Genomic DNA, 24,274 nt, shown 5'->3' with positions numbered 1-24,274 from the left:
TGAAGGGATTTTGCAGGTGTAATTAAGTTCCCAAATCAGTTGACTTTAAGATAGGGTGATTATCTAAATAAGGCTGACCTAATCATGTAAGCCCTTTAAAAGCAGTTTTCTCTGGCTAGTTGCCAAAGTGGATGTCAAAGAGCTATGTTCTAGCTGGTATAGAAGAAAGCAAACATTCATTTTATGAATTGCCTATGGGGGCCATGTGGCAAGAAACTTCAGGCAGCCTCTAGGAGCTGGGTCCTCCGCTGACAGCTAGCAAGAAAATGAGCACCTCAGGAACTTCCCTGGTGGCGCAGTGGTAAAGAATCCGCCTGCCAATGCAGGGGACATGGGTTCGAGCCCTGGTCCGGGAAGATCCTACATGCCACGGAGCAACTAAGCCCATGCGCCACAACTACTGAGCCTGTGAACCACAACTACTGAGGCTGTGTGCCACAACTACTGAAGCCCACACGCCTAGAGCCCATGCTCCACAATGAGAAGCCACAGCAGTGAGCCCATGCACCGCAACAAAGAGTAGCCCCTGCTCGCTACAACTAGAGAAAGCCTGCACGCAGCAACGATGACCCAATGCAGCCAAAATAAATAAATTTAAAAAAGAAAAAAGAAAAGAAAAGAAAATGAGGACCTCAGTCCTACAAGAAAATGAATTCTACCAACAACCAGTGAGCCTGGAAGATGACTCCAAGCCCTACGTGAACTACAGCCCTGGCTAACACCTGGACTTTCAACCTGATGAGACCTTGAACAGAAAAACCAGGTGGAACAGAGCAGAACCCCGCGCCCCCCTCCCAAGTACAAATCCCCTCTATGTCTCCTGCCTCTTCTTTATAGAAAAGCTGAAGTCTCCAGGCCTTCCTGAGTCACAAAAGAGTAGGCTCAAGCAGCTAATGATTAGGACAATAGAATCACAGACTCAGTGTCTGATGCACATTCCTGAGTTGTTTTACAGACACTGTAACTGCCACCAGAGGGAAAAAGCTAACTGCATGATGATCAGACTGCAGCCATGACATAAACTGCTCCATCTTGAGCAATATTGAATCTATGGCTAGCACAATTCCAAGAACTGGCCTTAAGAGAATGGGATTAACACTATTGCTCATAATAATCTATATCTTTGTGGGCATCAAAATAATTTAGTTTGTTCTGCCTTTATATGTAAATGAGCAACTACAATGGTCAGCAAAGAGATGGTACAGACCCACGTCAACATCTTCCACTCTAAGAACATGATGCCCTATGTCAGCGTGAAGAAGTTACAGAAGCCCGACCTTCACTCATAATCCCATAGAAATGGAACGATGTTCTGACAAGCGGGGATTTGTAAGCAGCTTTTGGCAGGAAAGAGCTCTTTGCAGGAAAAAGCTCTCTGCAGGAGGCACCCTTTTGTCTTGTCACTAACCTTAAACCAGGCACCCCCATGCTCTACTCATCTCTGGCCCTAGCACACCTTTCAAATCTTTTGATCACACAATACCTTGTCTAATCTGTTGGTTCTTTCTGTAGATCAAAGTAGTAGAAATGAAGTAATTAACAGATGACCAGATCTCTTCCCTAGGTTCCCCTTCAGTAATATTGTGAACAAACTCTGTGAACAAGATAGCATCTTAAGAAAAATCACAAGAAGTCAACAAGCCAGCACACAAGCCTGCACAGTGTGGGATGGCAACGACTCTGACCTCCATCTCAACGATTAACTGAGATTACGTCCCTTTTTCCCTTTAAAAACTTTCATGGCTGAGCAGAATCTTTGGAGATGGTTTTGGGGGGGGACAATGAATCCACCAGCTCTCCGGATTGCTGGCATTCTGATTAAAAGCAACTTTCCTTTCTACCAACATCTGTCTCTCTCTCTCCAGTATTGATTTTTGAGCGGCAACCAGACGGACCTGATTCAGTAACACAGCCACATCATGCTCCAACTTCTGACCTATAGAAACTGTGAGATAATTTGTGTTGTTTTAAGCCACGATGTTTGTGGTAATTTGTTATGCAGTAATAGAAAACTAACACATAGGGGACAGATGTGTTCAGTACTCATATAGAATTAGACAAGCAGCGATTGTCTATGAGTAGAGTTTCAGAGTTCTGTTTCCACACTCTGCAGGCAAGGAAAGGCATGGAAATATGCGGTTAAGCTGCATGGACATGAAGAATATTCCATTATCTGAGTGGATGGCTAGATATAGCAGTAGTAAATGTTACCAAATAAAAGCCTGAGTGCCAGACACACAGTAAGGCCAAACAAACCGAAACATCAGAGTCTGGAGCAGAGAAAGGCTTATTGCAGAGCCAAGCAAGGAGAACGGGTGGCTTGTGCTCAAAAACCCCGAACCCCCCAATGGTTTTTGGAGAAAAGTTTTTACAGGCAAAATTTGGGGTGAGGGCTGCAGGGTTGTGTGACTTCTTCTGATTGGTTGGTGGTGAGGTAACAGGTTGATGTTCCAGGAATCTTGCGCTCAGCCTGAACCATCCTCCACCTGCATGGGGGCCTTAGTTCCTGCAGAAGAACTCAAAGATGTTGTTATGTATATCCCTTGAGGAGGAACCAGGATCCTGCTTTAATGGCTACATTACAGTTTCTTTGTTTTTGGCTGCACTGCACAGCATGTGGGATCTTAGTTCCCCAGCCAGGGATCGAACCCACACCCCCTGCATTAGAAGTGTGGAGTCTTAACCACTGGACCGCCAAGGAAGTCCTTCACTACAGTTTCTTGATTGTTCCTCCTTTGTTTCTGCATTTCCTTACTTCACTGATTAAAACTGTTTAATCCGCTCTTTGGAACTCAGTAAGGTCTAGAAGGCTGAAGCCTTGATCCTGCAAATAAGAAAGGAGAGGACATGGAACTGCTTTTGTGCCCAGGTGGGCCCCATAAACAGTCATTCCCTCTAATGCTTAAATTGAGTGTTGGAAATTTCACAGGACAGCCAATGCTGGGGTTTTAAAACCCAACCAATCAGATAACTCTAAGATTCCAGAGGGGTAATTAACTAACAATTCCTCAGCCCTCATCAGACTAATCAGTTTACTTCTGCAATCTCAAAGTAAGGAGGTACAATCTTTGGGTCTTCATCATTCCTGTCTTCTGATGGGCCATACCATCATCTAACATTCCTTCTACCTTATACATAAGCAATCCAATTGTACTTGTCCTTTCAGTAACTGCATGGAGGATCTCCTGTGCCTGTGTATTTTTTTTCGTAAGACAATATCGGGGGTCACCAATCATCACTTTTGACCCCTTAATCTAAAAGCCATAACCACATAGCAATTTAATAGTTGTTGGCTCACTCAGTCCTTGCTGGAGTTACCTCCTTCACTTGGAGGTGGGGATGGGGAGTGTGATGGTTAATTCTGTCAACTTGTCTGGGCCATGGGAAGCCCATTATCTGGTTAAATGTTATTTCTGGGTGTGTCTTTGAGGGTGTATCCAGAAGAGTTTAGCATTTGAATTGATGGACTGAATAAAGCAGATGGCCCTCCCCAATGTGGGCATCATCCAATTAGCTGATGGCCTGAATAGAACAAAAAGGGAGAGGAAGGCTGCTCTCTGCCTGACTATACAGCTGGGACATTGATCTCTGTCTGACTATACAACTGGGACATTGATCTTCTCCTACCCTCAGTGCTCCTGGTTTTCAGGTATCAGACTTGGACTAGAATCTACACCATGGCTCTCTGGCTGTCTGGCCTTCAAACTACACCACTGGCTTTCATGGGTCTCCAACTTGCAGATGCAGATCATGGGACTTCTCACCCTCCACAACTGCCTAAGCCAATACCTTATAATATACGAACATTTTTGGCCCATTTCTCTTAATTAAATTATATTTTAAAGTATTAAGAATAAAGAATACACATTGAAGTATATAGTGGTAAAGGGGCAGCTTATCTGCAACTTAATCTCAAATGATTCCAGAAGAAAAAAAAAAATTTTTTTCTTAACTTTCAAAATATCAAAATAAAAAATTAGAAAAGGAAGGGGAAAAGGAAGGAAAGAAACAAAGAAAGGCATACTCCAAGTAGAATATTTTCATCTCCTTTTATTGAAGGAAGTAAAACTTGTGCTGCAGAGGCAGTAGTACCTCAGAGCATGACAAGGTAGCCATTGGGGATGACATGACAAGCCATAATGCTGGCCAGGGGTCCTACCATAATGGGAGGACCAAAACCACAAAGATAGCAGGAGGTAGCAAACATCCCCAACACCCAGTGCAGGCATTTCCATTTGCAGAGAGCTTGGCCATGCATTGTAAAAACAGGGTCCCCTCACAGCTGGCAGACTATCATCTCAGGCAAACAAATCCATCCAAAACTAACACGTAGTCTCAGGTTTGGAGATCGTTCCCTTTGACCCAAAGATTCAGGCCATCAGAAGATCTGAGTTAATCTTTTAGCTCCTTATTGCTGATGGAAAAAGAGGCTGAATTCTTGAAACATCACATTGGTATAGCTGGACAGGTGCTAATGCCCAGCCTTGTTCTAAAAGCAGCTAAATTTTTTTTTCCTGACTTTTCACACTGCTCTCACCCAGCATGTGCCCTAGGAAACCTCTCAATGTTCTAAACAAGGACAGAATGAGGGCAGCAGCCTAGGGGGATTTAGGGAGTCAAAAGCTGCTACATAGCCAAGACTATCTCACAAGAAATAGCGTGGGGAACACTATTGGGTCAAGATCCTCCCAAACAGCTGCTAGAAGCATACACAAAGAAAAATGTGGTAGCTCTCCCTCCCATATCAGGATCAGCTGTGCCAAAGTCATGGTCCAGAAAAAAGAGCCATTCCATGTCCCTGGAAGAATATCAACCCCCATGGCATTCCTCAAACTGTTCCAATTTTCAAGTACAACAGTGTGTTTGGGCAGTTTTGAAATAGAAAAGCAAGCACTAAAGAAAAATCTCAACCGACTGCAAATTGATGTTATAAAGCCAAAGATTTATACAGTCAAGAACTGATTGGTGGGGGGAAGGATTTTGCTATGTAGAAATAGGAGTCCAAGGGTTTATTCATATAAGCCCTTGATCATAAACTACCCTCACATCCATAGATTGGGAGCAAATTCCTTATTTTAAAATGGCCATCATCCGATTAGTCAATTGCAGTTCTCTTCAATGCTGGACACATGGTTTTCAAGGATCAAAGTCTTGAGAGCACTAGATCAGGAAAGGGGAGTAGCAAGACAAGGAAGAGCATCAGGGGCTGGAATTTCCGAAATGAGCATTTATTTCACAGAAGCCTTGGCACAATGAGGCTGGGGTGACGTGGTTTTAGTGATTGTTCTTGGTTGCCTCCTTTGCTGCAGCGATCAGTGGAGTGAGGCTGGAGAGGGGCTTGGCAATCTTCAGGAACTGATGCTAAAGAGGAGAAAAAGAACAAAAGACACATGACAATTTACCATTCTTCCTCAGCAACCATTACAAGATGTTAAGGGCATCCATGTTTGCACAAGGTGCTGCCTGGAGAGCTTCAGATCATCATCCCCAAATTGAAGGACATCTTTAAAAGATAACATATCATTTTGGAGAACTGTTTGGCAGTATGTACCTACAGCTAAATACACGTCTATCCCAGCAATTCCACTTCTAGATATATTTCCAAGAGAAATGAGCTTGTGAATCCACCAGAAGACACACACAAAAATGCTCATAGAAGCTTTACTTATGACAGTCATAAATGAAAAGAACCCAAATGTCCAAGATAATGGAAGAATGAATAATATTATATTTATATAATACCACACAAAAATTAGAGCAATAAAAAAGAATAAATAATTGATACACTAACAACAGGATCAATCCCACAGACATTATGTTGCATGAAAGAAGCCAGACACAAGAGAGTTCATATTGTATGATTCCATTTTATATTAGGTAAGACCAAACTATGGTGATAATCAGAATAATAATCAGCTCAGAGGGAAGGTCATTAATTGATCATGACCCCATGGTACCTTGCAATACTGCATTTCAGGAGCACTGATCTAGGAATTTGTTGTTCTAGCCTTGAATCTAGTAAGGCTAATTGACCCAGGAAGGACTTCAATGGCTTGGTTCTTTCCCGAACCACTTTCACTGGGCTGTCCTTTGGGCCACACCCACAACTATTAAAGAAGACCATTTTGGAGAAAACACCATATGAAACCTATTTTTATGTTTTCAGTAAAAAACATTATGGAAAACAATTCTTTATATAACTCAGAGCCTCTTAACTAAAAATGACTTCTCTTACATTTACTAATGAAAAAGCTTTGTGTCTTGAGGATGCAGGATGTTTCTTCCATTTGATAAGAAACATAGGAACTAACATATTTCCTTTTCTGTCCTCGCTACCAGGAAACTAAGAACCAAATCTGATGTTTAAACAAAACTATTTAACTGAAATGATTAGCAGATTTGATTCTTCTGCCATCCTAAGTCTCTTTTATTAATCATATTGTATATGTATACACACACACACACATATAGACATATTTACACATATTCTTTGCTGGAAGTGCTTCAACTTCTTTTTGGACAGGGATAGGATATAAAGAGGTACTGAGAACAAGAAGTTACTATTACTACAAAAGGAATAAAAGATCTTGGCTAAATCATGAAGATATGAATTCAAACATAAAACCCTATGTATTTCTGTCCACATATGTGTTTTCACAGGAGACAAAGATGTGAAGCTTTCGTGATTTGAGACTCTGAAAGTCATGGTTTTGAATATTTACAATGTACAATAACAAATTAAAGAGTCAGTGTTCTCAGATCACATGTTTATACAACTCCCCTCTCAGTTGAGAAAGCAGCATGATCCAACACCCAACTGGGAGGCCTCAGTTTCCTTCTCCGTGTAATGAACAAAGCAGACGAGATAAGCCCTAAGGTCTTTCAAGTTTTAACACTCTCTGAGCCAAGCAGTGGCCAAGAGCATACACACTTGAGAGCCAAACAGACATAGGTTGAAATCCTGGATCCACTGCTTATCAGCTACATAATCATGGAAAAGTTACTAAACACTTGAAACCTCAGTTTCCTCAACTGTAGAAATGGGAAAACAAGAATCTATTAACTCACAAGGTTATTAAAAAGAATAGATGAAAAAATATATAAAGTGCTTAGTGCCTAGAATATGGTAAAAATTCAACATAATGTATTTATTAGTAGTTATATTATTATATCAGGAAGGAAACTCTAGAAGGCATTCATCTTTCAATAACTATATTTTAATACCTAATTAACAATATCATCTTGAGGCTTAGAATAGTATTTGCACATTTCCCAAAGCTTAGGGTTTCCAGAACAAACCTCATATAAAAGGCAAAGGATCCTATATTATACTGCCTGTTATAAGGGGGTTTTATTCCCAAAGGATGCTAGAAACTAATGGGTTACACTTGGCAGAACTCAGATCTCATATCTAATAGACCAGTGCTCTGTAGTCAGTTACTCTGATTACAAAGAGGTGCTAAATATATTCCAGAGGGTAACATTTCAATGAAGGTTTAAGCAATCCCATTTAATTCAACAAGTATTTTCTGAATACCTATATTTTATTGAAGTATAGCTGATGTACAATGTTATATAAGTTACAGGTGTACAATATAGTGATTCACAATTTTTAAAATATCTTTATTGGAGTATAATTGCTTTACAATGGTGTGTTAGTTTCCGCTGTATAACAAAATGAATCAGCTATACGTATACATATATCCCCATATCTCCTCCCTCTTGCGTCTCCCTCCCACCCTCCCTATGCCACCCCTCTAGGTGGTCACAAAGCACTGAGCTGATCTCTCTGTGCGATGCAGCTGCTTCCCACTAGCTATCTATTTTACATTTGGTAGTGTATATATGTCCATGCTACTCTCTCACTTCGTCCCAGCTTACCCTTCCCCCTCCCCGTGTCCTCAAGTCCATTCTCTATGTCTGCGTCTTTATTCCTGTCCTGCCCCTAGGTTCTTCAGAACCATTTTTTTTTTAGATTCCGCATATATGTGTTAGCATACGGTATTTGTTTTTCTCTGACTTACTTCACTTGGCATAGTATCCTCCAAGTCCATCCATGTTGTTATAAATGGCAAGATTTCATTCTTTTTATGGTTGAGTAGTATTCCACTATATGGACTATTCTTTATCCATTCATCTGTTGATGGACACTTAGGTTGCTTCCATATCTTGGCAATTGTAAATAATGCTGCTATGAATATTGGGCTGCATGTATCTTTTCAAATTAGTGCTTTTGTTTCTTTCATATGTATACCCAGGAGTGGAACCACTAGGTCATATGGTAGTTCTATTTTGAGTTTTTTGAGAAACCTCCATACTGTTTTCCATATTGGCTGCACCAATTTACATTCCCACCAAGAATGTAGGAGGGTTCCCTTTTCTCCATACCCTCTCCAGCATTTATTATTTGTGTTCTTTTTGATGATAGCTATTCTGGCAGATATGAGGTGATATCTCATTGTGGTTTTGATTTGCATTTCCCTGATGCTTAGCGATGTTGAGCATCTTTTCATGTGCCTGTTGACCATCTGCATTTCCTCTTTGGAAAAATGTCTATTCAGGTCTTCTGCCCATTTTTTAACTGGGTTGTTTGGGTTTTTTTTTTGCTGAGTTGTATGAGCTGTTTATATAGTTTGGATATTAACCCTTTATCAGTCATATCACTTGCAAATGTTTTCTCCCACTGAATACCTATTTTGAGTCAGGTCTCAGGTATAAGAGGAGATAAGAGATTAATAAGATAGAAGTTATAATCTAGTAAGAAAGACAGAATTGTTCATAGCTAACTTTAATGTGGTGCAGTATGGTAGGTCCTGCCCTGCCCTGACCAGTTGCTCTTAGTCCTCATAATACAAAAGTAACTGACTATGAAAGCCTACAAATTAATCACTGTCATTAAGTTGCATGTGATACTTATTACATCACCAGTTGGCACTGTAGTAAAATAACACTAGTAATGAGAAATTGTACCCAAGACATAAATGTTAAATACAAATAATGTGGTCAGCTAAAAGCAGTTTTTACAACCATATGAAATAATTATGCTGTAATTTCAGGATTAAGCTGGTGGAGTATAAAAGGCTTGGTAAACCCCCAGCTCCAGGTTCCCCAGAGCCTGGCAGGATCTTACTCCAAACAAGCAGACTATATGGGACTTCCCTGGCAGTCCAGTGGTTAGGACTCTGTGCTTCCACTGCAGGGGGCGTGGGTTTGATCCCTGGTCAGGGAACTAAGATCCCACATGCTGCGTGGTGCAGCCAAAAAATTTATAAACAAACAAACAAACAAAGAAGCAGACTATCATCCCTACCATCTGAGAGGGTTTCCAATGAAGAAACTGGGAAGACTTGAAAAGCTGCACTAACTATCCTCTAAACTAATGCCCTCTGATATCCTTTACTGAAAATCTATCTTTTGAGCTTATCCCAGTAAAATATAACTTGTATAAGATTTGAACATCAAAGAGTTTCTTCTCATTAAGACTCACTCAAACTCTGCCAGACTAATTCAGGCAGAACAAAACAGGCACCAAAGGAAGATACAAGCAAAGCTCAACAGGAGCTCAGAAAGTAACTCTATAAGATACAGCCTAGGAGAATGTACAGAGTTTTAATAGGCTGAAGAAGAGCCTGAGGGAATAACATGAGCAAAGGCCCAGGGATAAAGATGAGGGAACTAGGAATACAAATTGAGCATGGGATGTGCTAGGAGAGAAGCTTAGTTCTATAACAGCCAGTACCTCACAGACAAAAATGAAGCAAAAAAAGCCTTGGTTTAGTGATTTCTCGAATTAGGTGCTTCCCTGCATAGGGACAGTTACCTGCAATAGCTCTTTAGCTGAACCTCTCTTCTCCACATCCATTTCAAGACAGCGGTTCAGAAAGTCTCGGAAGATAGCTGACAGCTTCTCTGGGTTCTGAAGCTCCGGGGTCCCATTGGTGGCGATGAGGTACAAGGCCTGGCAATACAAACAGAGAATTGCCTTGGGATCCAACTGAGGTTCTCTCTTGGTCCCCAGACAGGCCCTCTAGAAATATGGTCAGCTGCTTTCTGCCTTCAGAACACAAAGAGGCAGCTTTGGTATACTGGAAAGAATATGAGTTAAGGGTCAGGTTTAACATTTAAAGGCCATGTAACCAGGTGCAAGCCAGTGAACTTCCAACTTCCTCATCTGTAAAACAGGGATGATAATAGTGCCTATCTCACATGTCTGAAAAATAAAACAAGATAGTATATTAAAAGCACTTTGTAAGCTTATGAAGTGTGTTACTGACCCAAGGGTTTATTATTATCCTTGATTATAGATCTAAATGGTTTATTATTCATTTAGCCTGATGAGTTAAACACCTGCCCATTTGCTGAAGGAAATTATTCCTGGTGCCATCACTTCAGTCATCTAAAAACTGATCTCTTCTAGCAGGACAGAAATATATATAAAGGAAGTGTTCTGTAAAGGAGCAACCTGTTTCACTGTTGCCATCCTGGTCCCCTAACATGAAGCATCTCCTGGGAAAGGTAAAGAAAAACACAGTGAAACTAAACCTTTTAAAGCACTCAGCACTTTAATTCATAAAGTGTTTACACAAATACTGTCTCATTTAATGACCACAATAACTCTGGGTAATAGGCAGGGCAAGAATTATCATCCCCATTTCACAGATAAAGTCCAGAAACATAAAGAGATATGCCTGGAATCATGCTGTTTACACAAGTTCATGTCCTCTGACTCTACTCCCAGTCTTATTTTTGTCACGCCCTACTGATACCATTTTCAAGGCCATTCTAAGGTGAAAGAAGATGAGTGGCATGTGGATCCACAGGGCAAAACTGGGGGCCGAGGGTAGAAACTACGAAGGTAGTTTTAGTTTGGTACACTAAAGCACTTTTCAATAATCAGAGCTATCGAAGAGGTATCCAACTAAGATTAGATGACCGCCTATCAATGACAATGCACAGGGAATTCCTGCACTGAATGGGAGGTTGGAATAAACAACAAAATGAAAGCAATAAAAATAACTCTCACATTTGCCCATGATCAAAATTACCAACCTACTTGCATCTGTATTCACATACCCTGCTTTCCCTCTCCTATTACAATGGATAAATTGTGCATATTCTAATCTAATGCTCTTTACTTCAGTACTTGATCCAACCCCCCTCATCTACTTAAGGACATCACTCTTACAGATGTCACTTCTCTCTTGTACATGACCATTTTCCTCTCCACTAGATCAGTCCCATCTGCACAAAAACATGCTATAATAATATCATCTTAAAAAAAAAAAAGTGATTTTGCTGGCGGCACAGTGGTTAAGAATCCACCTGCCAATGCAGGGTAGACGGGTTTGAGCCCTGGTCCGGGAAGATCCCACATGCTGCAGAGCAACTAAGCCCGTGCGCCACAACTACTGAGCCTGCACTCTAGAGCCCGCGAGCCACAACTACTGCGCCTGCGTGCCACAACTACTGAAGCCTGTGCACCTAGAGCCTGTGCTCCGCAACAAGTGAAGCCACCCCAATGAGAAGCCCACACACCACAACAAAGAGTAGCCCCCGCTCTTTGCAACTAGAGAAAGCCCACGTGCAGCAACGAAGACACAACACAGCCATAAATAAACAAACAAACAAACAAACCCTCCCCCAACTCCACTTTAAGATATTGCTCCACTGTTACCTTAACAAAACTCCTTACCTTAAAGCAAAACTCCTTTAAAAGAAAACAAAAATGAAAAGTAAAAACTAACTGCTTACACATGCCATCTCAACTTTGCCCACTCTGGTGAATTTACTCTAATTAGGCTTTCATTCCTATCACTCCAGTGAAACTGATTGTCAAAGTCATCAATAACCTTCACACTGGCTAATCTAATGATCTTTTCTTAGCATTATCTTAAATGCAACCTATCAGTCAGGTTTGACACAGTGATCCATCCTCCTTCTCGAAACACTTTGTCCTCTTGGCCTCCAGGACACTTCTCTCAGTTCTCCTACCTGGAAGGCTACTCATTGGCCACTTTGTTAGCTCCTCTAACCTGTAAACATGACAGTATCCCAGGTCTCAGTACTCTCCCCTCACTCCCTAGGTGAGTGATCTCATTATCAACTAGCTCTGATTTTTAAATAAACCAACTATATAATACCTACTAATAAATTTATATCTAGAGTCCTGACCTCTCACCCTTGAACTCTGAACTCTTATGCCCAATTCTACTCAGCATCTCCACCTGGATGTTTAATAAACATTTCAAATTAACACAGAACCTTGTCCACTCTGTTCACTCACTTCACGGACACTGGCCTCCTTGGTTTTCCCTAGGATGTATCAAGCACGTTCTCAAAACAAGTTCTTTATATACTTGACACCTGGAAAACTCTTACGTCAGATTAATCTCATGGCTCACTACTTTATTTTCTTCAGATTTCTCCTCAAATAACTTATAAGAGAAGACTTCATTCTCTACCTAGACTAAAATAGCACACTTCTCCCTCCTTCCCCCCTTACTCTCTTAAGCCACTTACTCTGCTTTTTTTCACAGCTCTTATCTTCTGTTACTATATATTAATTTATTATCAGTAGAACAGTTTCTTGCCCATGATAAGAACTCAAATAATCATTGAATAAATGAATGAATGACTGCTAATATACCTTTTCTTTAAGCATTTATACTTTAAATTCAACAGTGCCTAGTTTTATCCAGAAAAGAGAAATCCAACAGCCCAAACATCTTGATATGGGCCTAGTAACACTCACTCTCAGAGGATTTTCATTAAGGTATGGGGGCTCCCCTTCAATCATTTCGATGGCCATGATGCCCAGGGACCAAATGTCAACCTTAGGCCCATAGGCCTTCCGTGTCACAACCTCTGGTGCCATCCAGTACGGTGTTCCCACCATAGTGCTCCGTTTGCTCTGCTCTGGGGTGATCTGGGCACAGAATCCAAAATCAGCTAGAAAAAGAAAAGACAAGACAGAAAGGATATATATGTAGGGTATTCCTTCTGTAAGTATTGACTATGTGCCTACCCCTAGGTATCAAGCTCTGCCTGCATCCTAGCCACTGCATCCCTTGTCTCTCCAAAGCTAGAATCACTTAACTGCCACCTTCAGCCCTTAGCCTGTCTCCTGTTCAACCCTGAAGGAGGAACATAACATATATCATCTCTGGCTCCCTTACCCCTCCTCAAACCAGAAGCACTAGGCATTAAAGTCCAAGCCGCCCCCATTGACCTTGATTACTTGCCCCAGTACTGCTTTCTTCTTGAAAATCATTCCCATACATCAGTATCTGGTAACTAGGTCCTTGCTTTATTTCCTGGGCATGAGTCCTGGACTTAAACCCTAATCACCTACAACTAGGCATGGCCCTGCTTTTAATAAGTTCCTCACCCTGTGCCCCAAGACAGAGACTGCTAACAGTCTTCCCATAAGCAGCCCATCCACCTGTGACACAACCTGTTTGTCTGGACTATTGGTCCTTACACATTTGAACAAAATGTTCTGCCTGCAGTTCATTCCCATTATATTGCAATTATATGTTTATTTAATTATGAGGCCTTCAATAAGAAGGACTATGTCTTCTTACTCATTTTTTTCATTCCCAGAGGGCCCAGCATACAACAGACATTTAATAAAAGTTTGCTGAATGAATGACTGAATGAAAGAAGTTACACTAAACTCTTTCTTCTAATTATGTATTTTGTGTTCCCCATACTAGATTGAGAACTACTTAAATACAGGCAAAAGTATCCTCAGTGCCCATCACGGGTCCTAGCACATAGTGGGCATTCAGTAAATTTTTTTGGCTGAATGTATAAATGAGTGGAAAAAAAAAAGAAATGTCATCCTATACAGTACCGAGTAATATAAAGTGCTCGCATATCCAAGGAAATACAGATTCTCTGGTGAGTCTTGTAGCTACTCTTATATGATTATCATCCCAGAGGAGACAGGGTCCCACAGGGAAGAGAAGTATTAGCACTCCTACTCACTTAGCTTGACAGAGCCATCCATTCCCAACAGGATGTTGTCACTCTTGATGTCTCTATGAATAACTTGGCTCGAATGCAGAAACTCCAAAGCCTGCAGGCACTATTGAAGTGGTGTGGGCAGAGGGAGAAAGAAAGGACATATAATATGAAGACTTACAGAAAATCACTAATCCAACCTGCTCATTTGATGATAACAAAAGTGAGGCCCCAGTGAGTAAAAGGACTTACTCCAAATAAGTGGAAGAGGCAGGTCTGGAACCTAGTCTCCTGTCTCCTAGTTAATCATTCTTTTAACACTCCGTGCTGCCTTATATCTTTCTTATAATATACTTGACCATATCGTATTACAACATAGCTTATAATAGTTTTCTTTAACTACAGGAGTTCCTCCAAAGTATTTTAGAGTTGTTTACAGAACATCAGCACCTTGACAAAGAACCCGAGGCAATAAAAAATAAATAAATACTGAGGAAGAATGGAAAGGATTTCGTAATGAAAAAACTGGAAGAAAGTGACAAATAAGAGTCACATTTGGGAAACTAGACAAACGGAAATGATATTAGAAGTAGTGAACTTAGGAGGATAATCTTATTTTGGTGAGGAGATAAATTTGTACTGTTTGGGGTATGCTGGTTTTTATATTCCTATAAACATTTGCAGACTAATGTCTGGTAGGCCACTGCAGATGTGAATCTTGAGTTCTGTAGAGAGGCTGGACTTGAAATAAATGTTTACAAGTCATTCATGAAGAGGTGATTTTTTTTTTTTTTTTAAGTTATGGTAATGGTTGGAACTGGCAAATGCTATAGGAGATAGAGGAGAAAGAAAAGAACCTTGGAAAACACCCAGACTTAGCAAGCAGAATGAGTAACATAGAGACTGAATGGAACAATGAAAATGCATGGTTCTGACCAACAATATTATTCCAGACAAATCTCTTACTCCCTCTGGGCTACTGGCTATCCCCCATCTGTAAAATGTGGGGATCAGAAAAGATACTCTCAGAGTTACTACTAAATCTACTAGTTTAAGTTCATAACCGAAAGCTAAAATTTTAGGGGCTTCCAGTGATTAAAAAACACTAAAAATGCAAACCAATTAGAAAATACTATTTAAATATTCTCAACTTAATACTTCACTTTCTAAGAACATATCAATGGCTAAATTAAAAACAAACCAATATCCAGAAGCGGCCTTTCCCTGGAAATGTATGACTTGCTTTCCTAAGGAGGCTAGACACTTTGGCCTCTGGATGTAAAAAATTATGAACAGGGACTTCCCTGGTGGCGCAGTGGTTAAGAATCCGCCTGCCAATGCAGGGGACATGGGTTCGATCCCTCCTCCAGGAAGATCCCAGATGCCACGGAGCAACAAAGCCTGTGCACCACAACTACTGAGCCTGTGCTCTAGAGCCCGCGAGCCACAACTACTGAAGCCCACGCACCGAGAGCCCATGCTCCACAACAAGAGAAGCCACCGCAACGAGAAGTCCGTGCACCACAATGAAGAGTAGCCCCCACTCGCCGCAACTAGAGAAAGCCCACGCGCAGCAATGAAGACCCAACGCAGCCAAAACTTAATTAATTTTTTAAAAATTATAAACAAAAAGGATGATTTCAAGAAATTGGAACCCTCATGCATTGCTGGTGGGAATATAAAATGGTACAGCCCCTGTGGAAAACATTTTGGCCAGTCCTTAAAATATTAAACATAGAGTTGCTGTATGACCAGAAGTTCCACTCCTAGGCATATACCCAAGAGAAATGAAAACATACATCCAACCAACAACTTGTACGTGAATGTTCACAGCATCATCCACAACAGCCAAACAGTGGAAATTACCCAAATGTCCATCAATTGATGTAAAGATAAGTAAACAGAATCTTATTTGCTACTAAAAGGACATATGCTATAACACAGATGAACCTTCAAAATATTATGCTAAGCAAAAGAAGCCAGTCAGATGCACATATTATATGATTCCATTTACATGAAATGCCTGGGACAAGCAAATATATAGAGACAGAAAATAGATTAGTGGTTGCATAGGGCTGGGAGGGCTGGGAAAGAGGGTGGGGGGGGGGTGACTCCTAATAGATATGGAGTTTCTTTTTAGGGTGTCAAAAATGTTCTAAAATTGATTATGGTGATGGCTGTATAACTCCATATACTAAAACCCATTAAATTATACACTTTAAATGGGTGAATAATATGGTATGTGAATTATATCTCAATAAAGGTAATTTTAGAAAGGGGAACTATCTCTATGAGAACTTAAGGATAATAGTAATGCCACCTATTTAGTTAACATTTAAATGTTTCTCCAAATGCTTTTTGATCCATATGGTACCCCTAAGGCATATACAGTGTGAATGTTGCAATTTCTAAGATAAATCACTTGAGGCTTATTGATTTCCCCAAGCATACATCTGCATGTATCTCAACCAGTGAAAGTCAGTCCCTGGGGAGACTGAAAAACATCTTAGATATTACAATGGTTGTGGTTTTCCAAAGGTCCCCAGTATATAAACAGATATACAGTTTATCCATGGTATCAAATTTCATGAAGGGAATGTGATTAGGCAAACATGTCTTAAAAGGCTTCTGGGTGGGGGAGGGAAGATAATGAAACAAAAGTTGAGAAACACTGCCTTAGTGGTACAGCAAAGAAAAGAAATCAGATCTCCTAAGACTCCCAGGCCTGTGTTAATTCCATTAACCTATGTGTGTATGTGTTCTAAATCCCAGGGTTTTTAATGAAAAGGTGATCATATTTTCTAGGACAGTATTGATTTCACATGACTTTATCTTTCCTAATATTAATATAAAACTACATCGCTATGCCTCCAAATCTTGCATCATCAAAACCCAAGCATACTGATCCCCATAAAACTCTGAACCTAATCTTCTAATCACTTAAATCTTCTACTCTCCCTCATTCCCAAACTTTTCTATTATTAGGCTATCAGAAAGTTCCAGTCTCTTATCAGCAAAGCACCCAATATGCTCAACTTCTTCTAATACTCCCCTCATCTTCTTGCTCTAACGAAAATGTGGCTATCCCCTGAGGACACGCTTTTCATGGAGGCCTTGCAGAGGTATTTATTTTCCTTTCTTACACAAGCATTTTACAGACTTGAGACATATAGTAGCAATGAGGAGAGAGGAGAATACCTATTTAAGCTTTGTTTCCTATTTCTTTTGCCTGGAAGTATTTTACCCTAGATTTTTGCTTGACTTACTCTTTCATACCATTCAGATCTTTATTCAAATATATGGCAAAACCTTCCCTGACTACTCTGTCTGAAATAGTACCTCCTCTGTCACCATCTTTTTACTCTACTTTATTTCCTTCATAGCACATGAATAAAGTAGGAAAGCAGAATAAAAATATGATTAAAATATATACCCATATAAAAGAGGTAAAGGAAAATAAGTGTTCATGCAGTTATTTTTAAGAGGTTGAAATTATGCGTGATTATGCATATACACACATATGTGTGTATATATATATATTTTGGAACTTTCTAACTTTCAGATATAGTAATCTTTAAAAACAGGTATAAAAAGAGGATGATGGGAGAGAGTACAACTAATTTCTCCCACCTCTACAGTGCCCAGGCTGAGATTCCATCAGATGCAGAACTTGGAGATATATGGATATGGAAGCCATGTCCTGCTCAAGTCTGGTTGGCCACTTGCCTTACCTCACGGCACACAGCTGCAATCTGGCCTTCATCCATGCAGGTTTCTGTTACCACGTCTGTCAAAGAACCTCCAGCCAAATATTCCATGACAACCCATAGCTCATCTCCCACGAGGTAACTGTAGGAGTAAAGATAAAGGGTGAGAAGGAATAGAGTACCCTGGACCATAGCAGTGGCTTTCAAAGGACAAGCATATACCAGAGTGACTGTGCATTTCCCTCAGTTCTGGAAGAGTCTAGGGTTCTTTTTTCTAAGGAAAAGCAGAATCTGTGGGACAGAATAACTAACTTGACATCTCTTAAGGATTCGCCTGGGGAAAACAAAGCACACTGTTCTGTGAAGCCCCAAAAGACAGAACTACAATCACTAGGCTGAAGATATAAAATTATTTTATCACAACACAAAGTAGTACTTCCTAAAATTAGGCATGATTCCCACACCTCTCTGCATGAAAGCAGAGAGCATCCAAACATTTGACAAAGATGGGATTTGGAGTCCATCTTACCAATATTAGGGAAAGTCACTAAACCTCCTTTAGAATTCTATTAGATTTGAGATCCATGAGACCCATACTGGGTCTTGTTCAAGATTCCATTCCCAGAAAGTGTGGCACAGTAGATGTCAATATTTACTGAATAATTCAATGAGGAAAATAAAAGATAATTGTAAATGCAAAATGAAGTATTGACTATAAGAGCCATTGAAAAGCTGTAGAGTTTTATACACATAGCCATTATGCTGACAATGATCTCCATTTTGAATGTCTCTGATTCTAAGAATGGAATAAATTCAGTAAAGGCTGTAGAACCAAAGCTGCTTCTGGAAGCCAAGGGTTCCCAATTAGTACTGTATCCCTAGAGAGATTATGGGGCTGACATGAGTTAAAACTGATAGTCTCACTCAGGGACTGGATCACTCAGCTCTATTATGTGATAAACAAAAACGTCACCTAGGAGAGACCTTCAAGATGGTGGAGGAGTAAGACATGGAGATCACCTTCCTCCCCACAAATACATTAGAAATACATCTACATGTGGAACAACGCCTACAGAACACCTACAGAATGCTGGCAGAAGACCTCAGACTTCCCAAAAGGCAAGAAACTCCCCACGTACCTGGGTAGGCGAAAGAAAAAAGAAAAAACAGAGACAAAAGAATAGGGATGGGACCTGCACCTCTGGGAGGGAGCTGTGAAGGAGGAAAAGTTTCCACAAACTAGGAAGCCCCTTCACTGGCGGAGATGTGGGGCAGGGAGGGGGGCGGCGGGGAGAAGCTCCGGAGCCATGGAGGAGAGCGCAGCAACAGGGGTGCAGAGGGAAAAGCGGAGAGATTCCTGCACAGAGGATCAGTGCCAACCAGCACTCACCAGCCCGAGAGGCTTGTCTGCTCACCTGCCAGGACGGGTCGGGGCTGGGAGCTGAGGCTCGGGCTTCAGAGGTCAGACCCCAAGGAGGGGACTGGGGTTGGCTGCGTGAACACAGCCTGAAGGTGTTAGTGCACCACAGCTGGCCAGGAGGGAGTCCAGGAAAAAGTCTGGACCTGCCTAACAGGCAAGAGACCACTGTTTCGGGTTGCTCAAGGAGAAGGGATTCAGAGCACTGCATAAATGAGCTCCAGAGACGGGTGCGAGCCACGGTTATCAGTGCAGACACCAGACACGGGCATGAAATGCTAAGGCTGCTGCTGCAGCCACCAAGAAGCCTGTGTGCAAGCACAGGTCACTATCCACACCTCCCCTCCCGGGAGCCTATACAGCCCGCCACTGCCAGGGTGGCGTGATCCAGGGACAACTTCCCTGGGAGAACATATGGCGTGCCTCAGGCTGTGGCAACGTTCACACTGGCCTCTGCCACCGCAGGCTCGCCCCGCATTCCATACCACTCCCTCCCAACGCCCCAGCCTGAGTGAGCCAGAGCCCCCTAATCAGCTGCTACTTTATCCCTGTCCTGTCTGGGTGGGAACAGATGCCCTCAGGTGACCTACATGCAGAGGCGGGGCCAAATCCAAAGCTGAACCCGTGAGCTGTGCAAACAAAGAAGAGAAAGCAAAATTTCTCCCAGCAGCCTCAAGAGCAGCAGATTAAATCTCCACAATCAGCTTGATGTACCCTGCGTCTCTGGAATACCTGAATAGACAACGAATCATCCCAAAATTGAGGCAGTGGACTTTGGGAGCAACTGTAGACTTGGGGTTTGCTTTCTACATCTAATTTGTGTCTGGTCTCATGTTTATCTTAGTTTGTATTTAGAGTTCATTATCATTGGTAGATTTGTTTATTGATTTGGTTGCTCCCTTCCTCTTCTTGTTTTTTTATATATATATACATTTTTTTTTCCTTTTTCTCTTTTTGTGAGTGTGTATGTGTATGCTTCTTTGTGTGATTTTGTCTGTATAGCTTTGCTTTTACCATTTGTCCTAGGGTTCTGTCTGTCCGTATTTTTGTTTTGTTTTGTTTTAGTACAGTTTTTAGCGCTTGTAATCATTGGTGGATTTGTTTTTTGGTTTGGTTGCTCTCTTCTTTCTTTCTTTCTTTTATTACTTTTTAATTTTTAAATTTTTAATACTTTTTTAAAATGTTTTATTTTAATAACTTTATTTTATTTTTTTCTTTCTTTCTTTCTGTCTTTTTTTCCTCCCTTTTCTTCTGAGCTGTGTGGCTGACAGGGTCTTGGTGCTCCAGCTGGGTGCCAGGCCTGTGCCTCCGAGGTGGAAGAGCCGAGTTCAGGACACTCGTCCACCAGAGACTTCCCAGCTCCACGTAAAAACAAACAGCGAAAGCTCTCCCAGAGATCTCCATCTCAAAGCTAACAGCTCCACTCAACGACCAGCAAGCTACAGTGCTGGACACCCTATGCCAAACAACTAGCAAGACAGGTACACAACCCTACCCATTAGCAGAGAGGCTGCCTAAAATCATAATAAGGTCACAGACACCCCAAAACACACCACCAGACACGGTCCTGCCCACCACAAAGACAAGATCCAGTCTCATCCACCAGAACACAGGCACCAGTCTCTTCCACCAGGAAGCCTACACAACCCACTGAACCAACCATACCCACTGGGGGCAGACACCAAAAACAACGGGAACTACCAACCTGCAGCCTGTGAAAAGAAGATCCCCAAACACAGTAAGTTAAGCAAAATGAGAAGACAGAGAAACACACAGCAGATGAAGGAGCAAGGTAAAAGCCCACGAGACCAAACAAATGAAGAGGAAATAGGCAGTCTACCTGAAAAAGAATTCAGAGTAATGATAGTAAAGATGATCCAAAATCTTGGAAACAGAATGGAGAAAATACAAGAAACGTTTAACAAGGACTAGAAGAACTAAAGAGCAAACAAACAGTGATGAACAACACAATAAATGAAATTAAAAATTCTCTAGAAGGAATCAATAGCAGAATAACTGAGGCAGAAGAACGGATAACTGACCTGGAAGATAAAATAGTGAAAATAACTATCACAGAGCAGAATAAAGAAAAAAGAATGAAAAGAATTGAGGACAGTCTCAGAGAGCTCTGGGACAACATTAAACGCACCAACATTCGAATTATAGGGGTCCCAGAAGAAGAAGAGAAAAAGAAAGGAACTGAGAAAATATTTGAAGAGATTATAGTTGAAAACTTCCCTAATATGGGAAAGCAAATAGTTAATCAAGTCCAGGAAGCACAGAGAGTCCCATACAGGATAAATCCAAGGAGAAACATGCCAAGACACATATTAATCAAACTATCAAAAATAAAATACAAAAAGAAAAATAGTAAAAGCAGCAAGGGAAAAACAACAAATAATATACAAGGGAATCCCCATAAGGTTAACAGCTGATCTTTCAGCAGAAACTCTGCAAGCCAGAAGGGAGTGGCAGGACATATTTAAAGTGATGAAAGGGAAAAAGGTACAACCAAGATTACTCTAACCAGCAAGGATCTCATTCAGATTCGACGGAGAAATTAAAACCTTTGCAGACAAGTAAAATCTAAGAGAATTCAGCACCACCAAACCAGCTTTACAACAAATGCTAAAGGAACTTCTCTAGGCAGGAAACACAAGAGAAGGAAAAGACCTACAATAACAAACCCAAAACAATTAAAATGGTAATAGGAACATACATATCGATAATTACCTTAAATGTAAATGGATTAATGCTCCAACCAAAAGACATAGGCTGGCTGAACGGATACAATAACAAGACCCATACATATGCTGTTTACAAGAGACCCACTTCAGACCTAGGGACACATACAGACTCAAAGTGAGGGGATGGGAAAAGATATTCCATGCAAATGGAAATCAAAAGAAAGCTGGAGTAGCAATTCTCATAGCAGACAAAATGACTTTTTTTAAAAAATTTTTTTAAATTAATTAATTAATTAATTTATTTATTTATTTATTTATTTTTGGCTGTGTTGGGTCTTCGTTTCTGTGCGAGGGCTTTCTCTAGTTGCGGCAAGCGGGGGCCACTCTACATCGCAGTACACGGGCCTCTCACTATCGTGGCCTCTCTTGTTGCGGAGCACAGGCTTCAGACGCGCAGGCTCAGTAGTTGTGGCTCATGGGCCTAGTTGCTCTGCGGCATGTGGGATCTTCCCAGACCAGGGCTCGAACCCGTGTCCCCTGCATTAGCAGGCAGACTCTCAACCACTGCACCACCAGGGAAGCCCCAAAATGACTTTAAAATGAAGACTATTACAAGAGACAAAGAAGGACACTACATAATGATCAAGGGATCAATCCAAGAAGAAGACACAGCAATTGTAAATATTTATGCACCCAACATAGGGGCACCTCAATATATAAGGCAAATGCTAACAGCCATAAAAGGGGAAATTGACAGTCATAGTAGGGGACTTTAACACCCCACTTTCACCAATGGACAGATCATCCAAAATGAAAATAAATAAGGAAACACAAGTTTTAATGATACATTAAACAAGATGTACTTAATTGATATTTATAGGACATTCCATCCAAAAGAACAGAATACACGCTTTTCTCAAGTGCTCATGGAACATTCTCCAGGATAGATCATATCTTGGATCACAAATCAAGCCGTGGTAAATTTAAGAAAATTGAAATCATATCAAGTATCTTTTCTGACCACAACACTATGAGACTAGGTATCAATTACAGAAAAAAATCTAAAAAATACAAGCACATGGAGGCTAAACAATACACTACTAAATAACCAAGAGATCACTGAAGAAATCAAAGAGGAAATCAAAAAATACCTAGAAACAAATGACAATGAAAACATGATGACCCAAAACCTAGGGGATGCAGCAAAAGCAGTTCTAAAAGGGAAGTTTTTTGTTTTTTTTTTTTTAAACTTTGCGTTTATTTATTTATTTATTTATTTATTCATGGCTGTGTTGGGTCTTCATTTCTGTGCGAGGGCTTTCTCTAGTTGCGGCAAGTGGGGGCCACTCTTCATCGCGGTGCGCGGGCTTCTCATTATCGCGGCCTCTCTTGTTGCGGAGCACAGGCTCCAGACGCGCAGGCTCAGTAATTGCGGCTCACAGGCCTAGTTGCTCCGCGGCATGTGGGATTTTCCCACACCAGGACTCGAACCCGTGTCCCCTGCACTGGCAGGCAGATTCTCAACCACTGCGCCACCAGGGAAGCCCCTAAGAGGGAAGTTTATAGCAGTACAATCCTACCTCAAGAAACAAGAAACATCTCAAATAAACAACCTAACCTTACACCTAAAGCCGTTAGAGAAAGAAGAACAAAAAAACCCCAAACCTAGCAGAAGGAAAGAAATCATAAAGATCAGATCATAAATAAATGAAAAAGAAATGAAGGAAACAATAGCAAAGATCAATAAAACTAAAAGCTGCTTCTTTGAGAAGATAAACAACATTGATAAACCATTAGCCAGACTCATCAAGAGAAAAAGGGAGAAGACTCAAATCAATAGAATTAGAAATGAAAAAGGAAAAGTAACAACTGACAGTGCAGAAATACAAAGGATCATGAGAGATTACTACAAGCAACTATATGCCAATAAAATGGACAACCTGGAAGAAATGGACAAATTCTTAGAAAAACACAACCTTCCAAGACTGAACCAGGAAGAAATAGAAAATATAAACAGACCAATTACAAGCACTGAAATTGAAAATGTGATTAAAAACCTTCCAACAAACAAAAGTCCAGATGGCTTCACAGGTGAATTCTATCAAACATTTAGAGAAGAGCTAACACCCATCCTTCTCAAACCCTTCCAAAAAATTGCAGAGGAAGGAACACTCTTAAACTCATTCTATGAGGCCACCATCACCCTGATACCAAAACCAGACAAAGATACTACAAAAAAAGAAAATTACAGACATATCGCTGATGAATATAGATGCAAAAATCCTCAACAAAATACTAGCAAACAGAATCCAACAACACATTAAAAGGATCATACACCATGATCAAGTGGGATTTATCCCAGGGATGCAAGGATTCTTCAATATACGCAATCAATGTGATACATCATATTAACAAATTGAAGAAGGAAAACCATATGATCATCTCAATAGATGCAGAAAAGGCTTTTGACAAAATTCAACACCAGTTTACGATAAAAA

General features: G+C 40.8%; 1 protein-coding gene across 6 annotated transcripts in view; it reads right to left on the bottom strand.

Annotated features, from left to right (window-relative positions):
* Positions 1-4,032: 4,032 nt before the first annotated feature.
* The window catches only part of LOC118898862 (serine/threonine-protein kinase PAK 1), a 152,115-nt gene continuing 131,873 nt past the window's right edge, over positions 4,033-24,274 (bottom strand). For 5 of the 6 annotated variants that reach the window (XM_036859570.1, XM_036859572.1, XM_036859576.1 and 2 more), the window contains 5 exons: positions 17,697-17,814; positions 13,990-14,089; positions 12,752-12,948; positions 9,821-9,958; positions 5,208-5,361 (listed from right to left, as the gene is read on the bottom strand). In XM_036859570.1, the coding sequence (XP_036715465.1) occupies positions 5,275-5,361; positions 9,821-9,958; positions 12,752-12,948; positions 13,990-14,089; positions 17,697-17,814 (640 nt within the window). In that variant the 3' untranslated portion in view covers positions 5,208-5,274. Of the gene's footprint in view, positions 5,362-9,820; positions 9,959-12,751; positions 12,949-13,989; positions 14,090-17,696; positions 17,815-24,274 lie in introns of all 6 variants that reach the window. The other variant, XM_036859575.1, reaches the window with a different exon arrangement.

This window comes from Balaenoptera musculus, chromosome 8, assembly GCF_009873245.2.
Source record: "Balaenoptera musculus isolate JJ_BM4_2016_0621 chromosome 8, mBalMus1.pri.v3, whole genome shotgun sequence".
NCBI classification, from domain to species: domain Eukaryota; kingdom Metazoa; phylum Chordata; class Mammalia; order Artiodactyla; family Balaenopteridae; genus Balaenoptera; species Balaenoptera musculus.
Note: the sequence above shows the minus strand (reverse complement) of the source record. Positions and strands in the feature narration are given on the sequence as shown.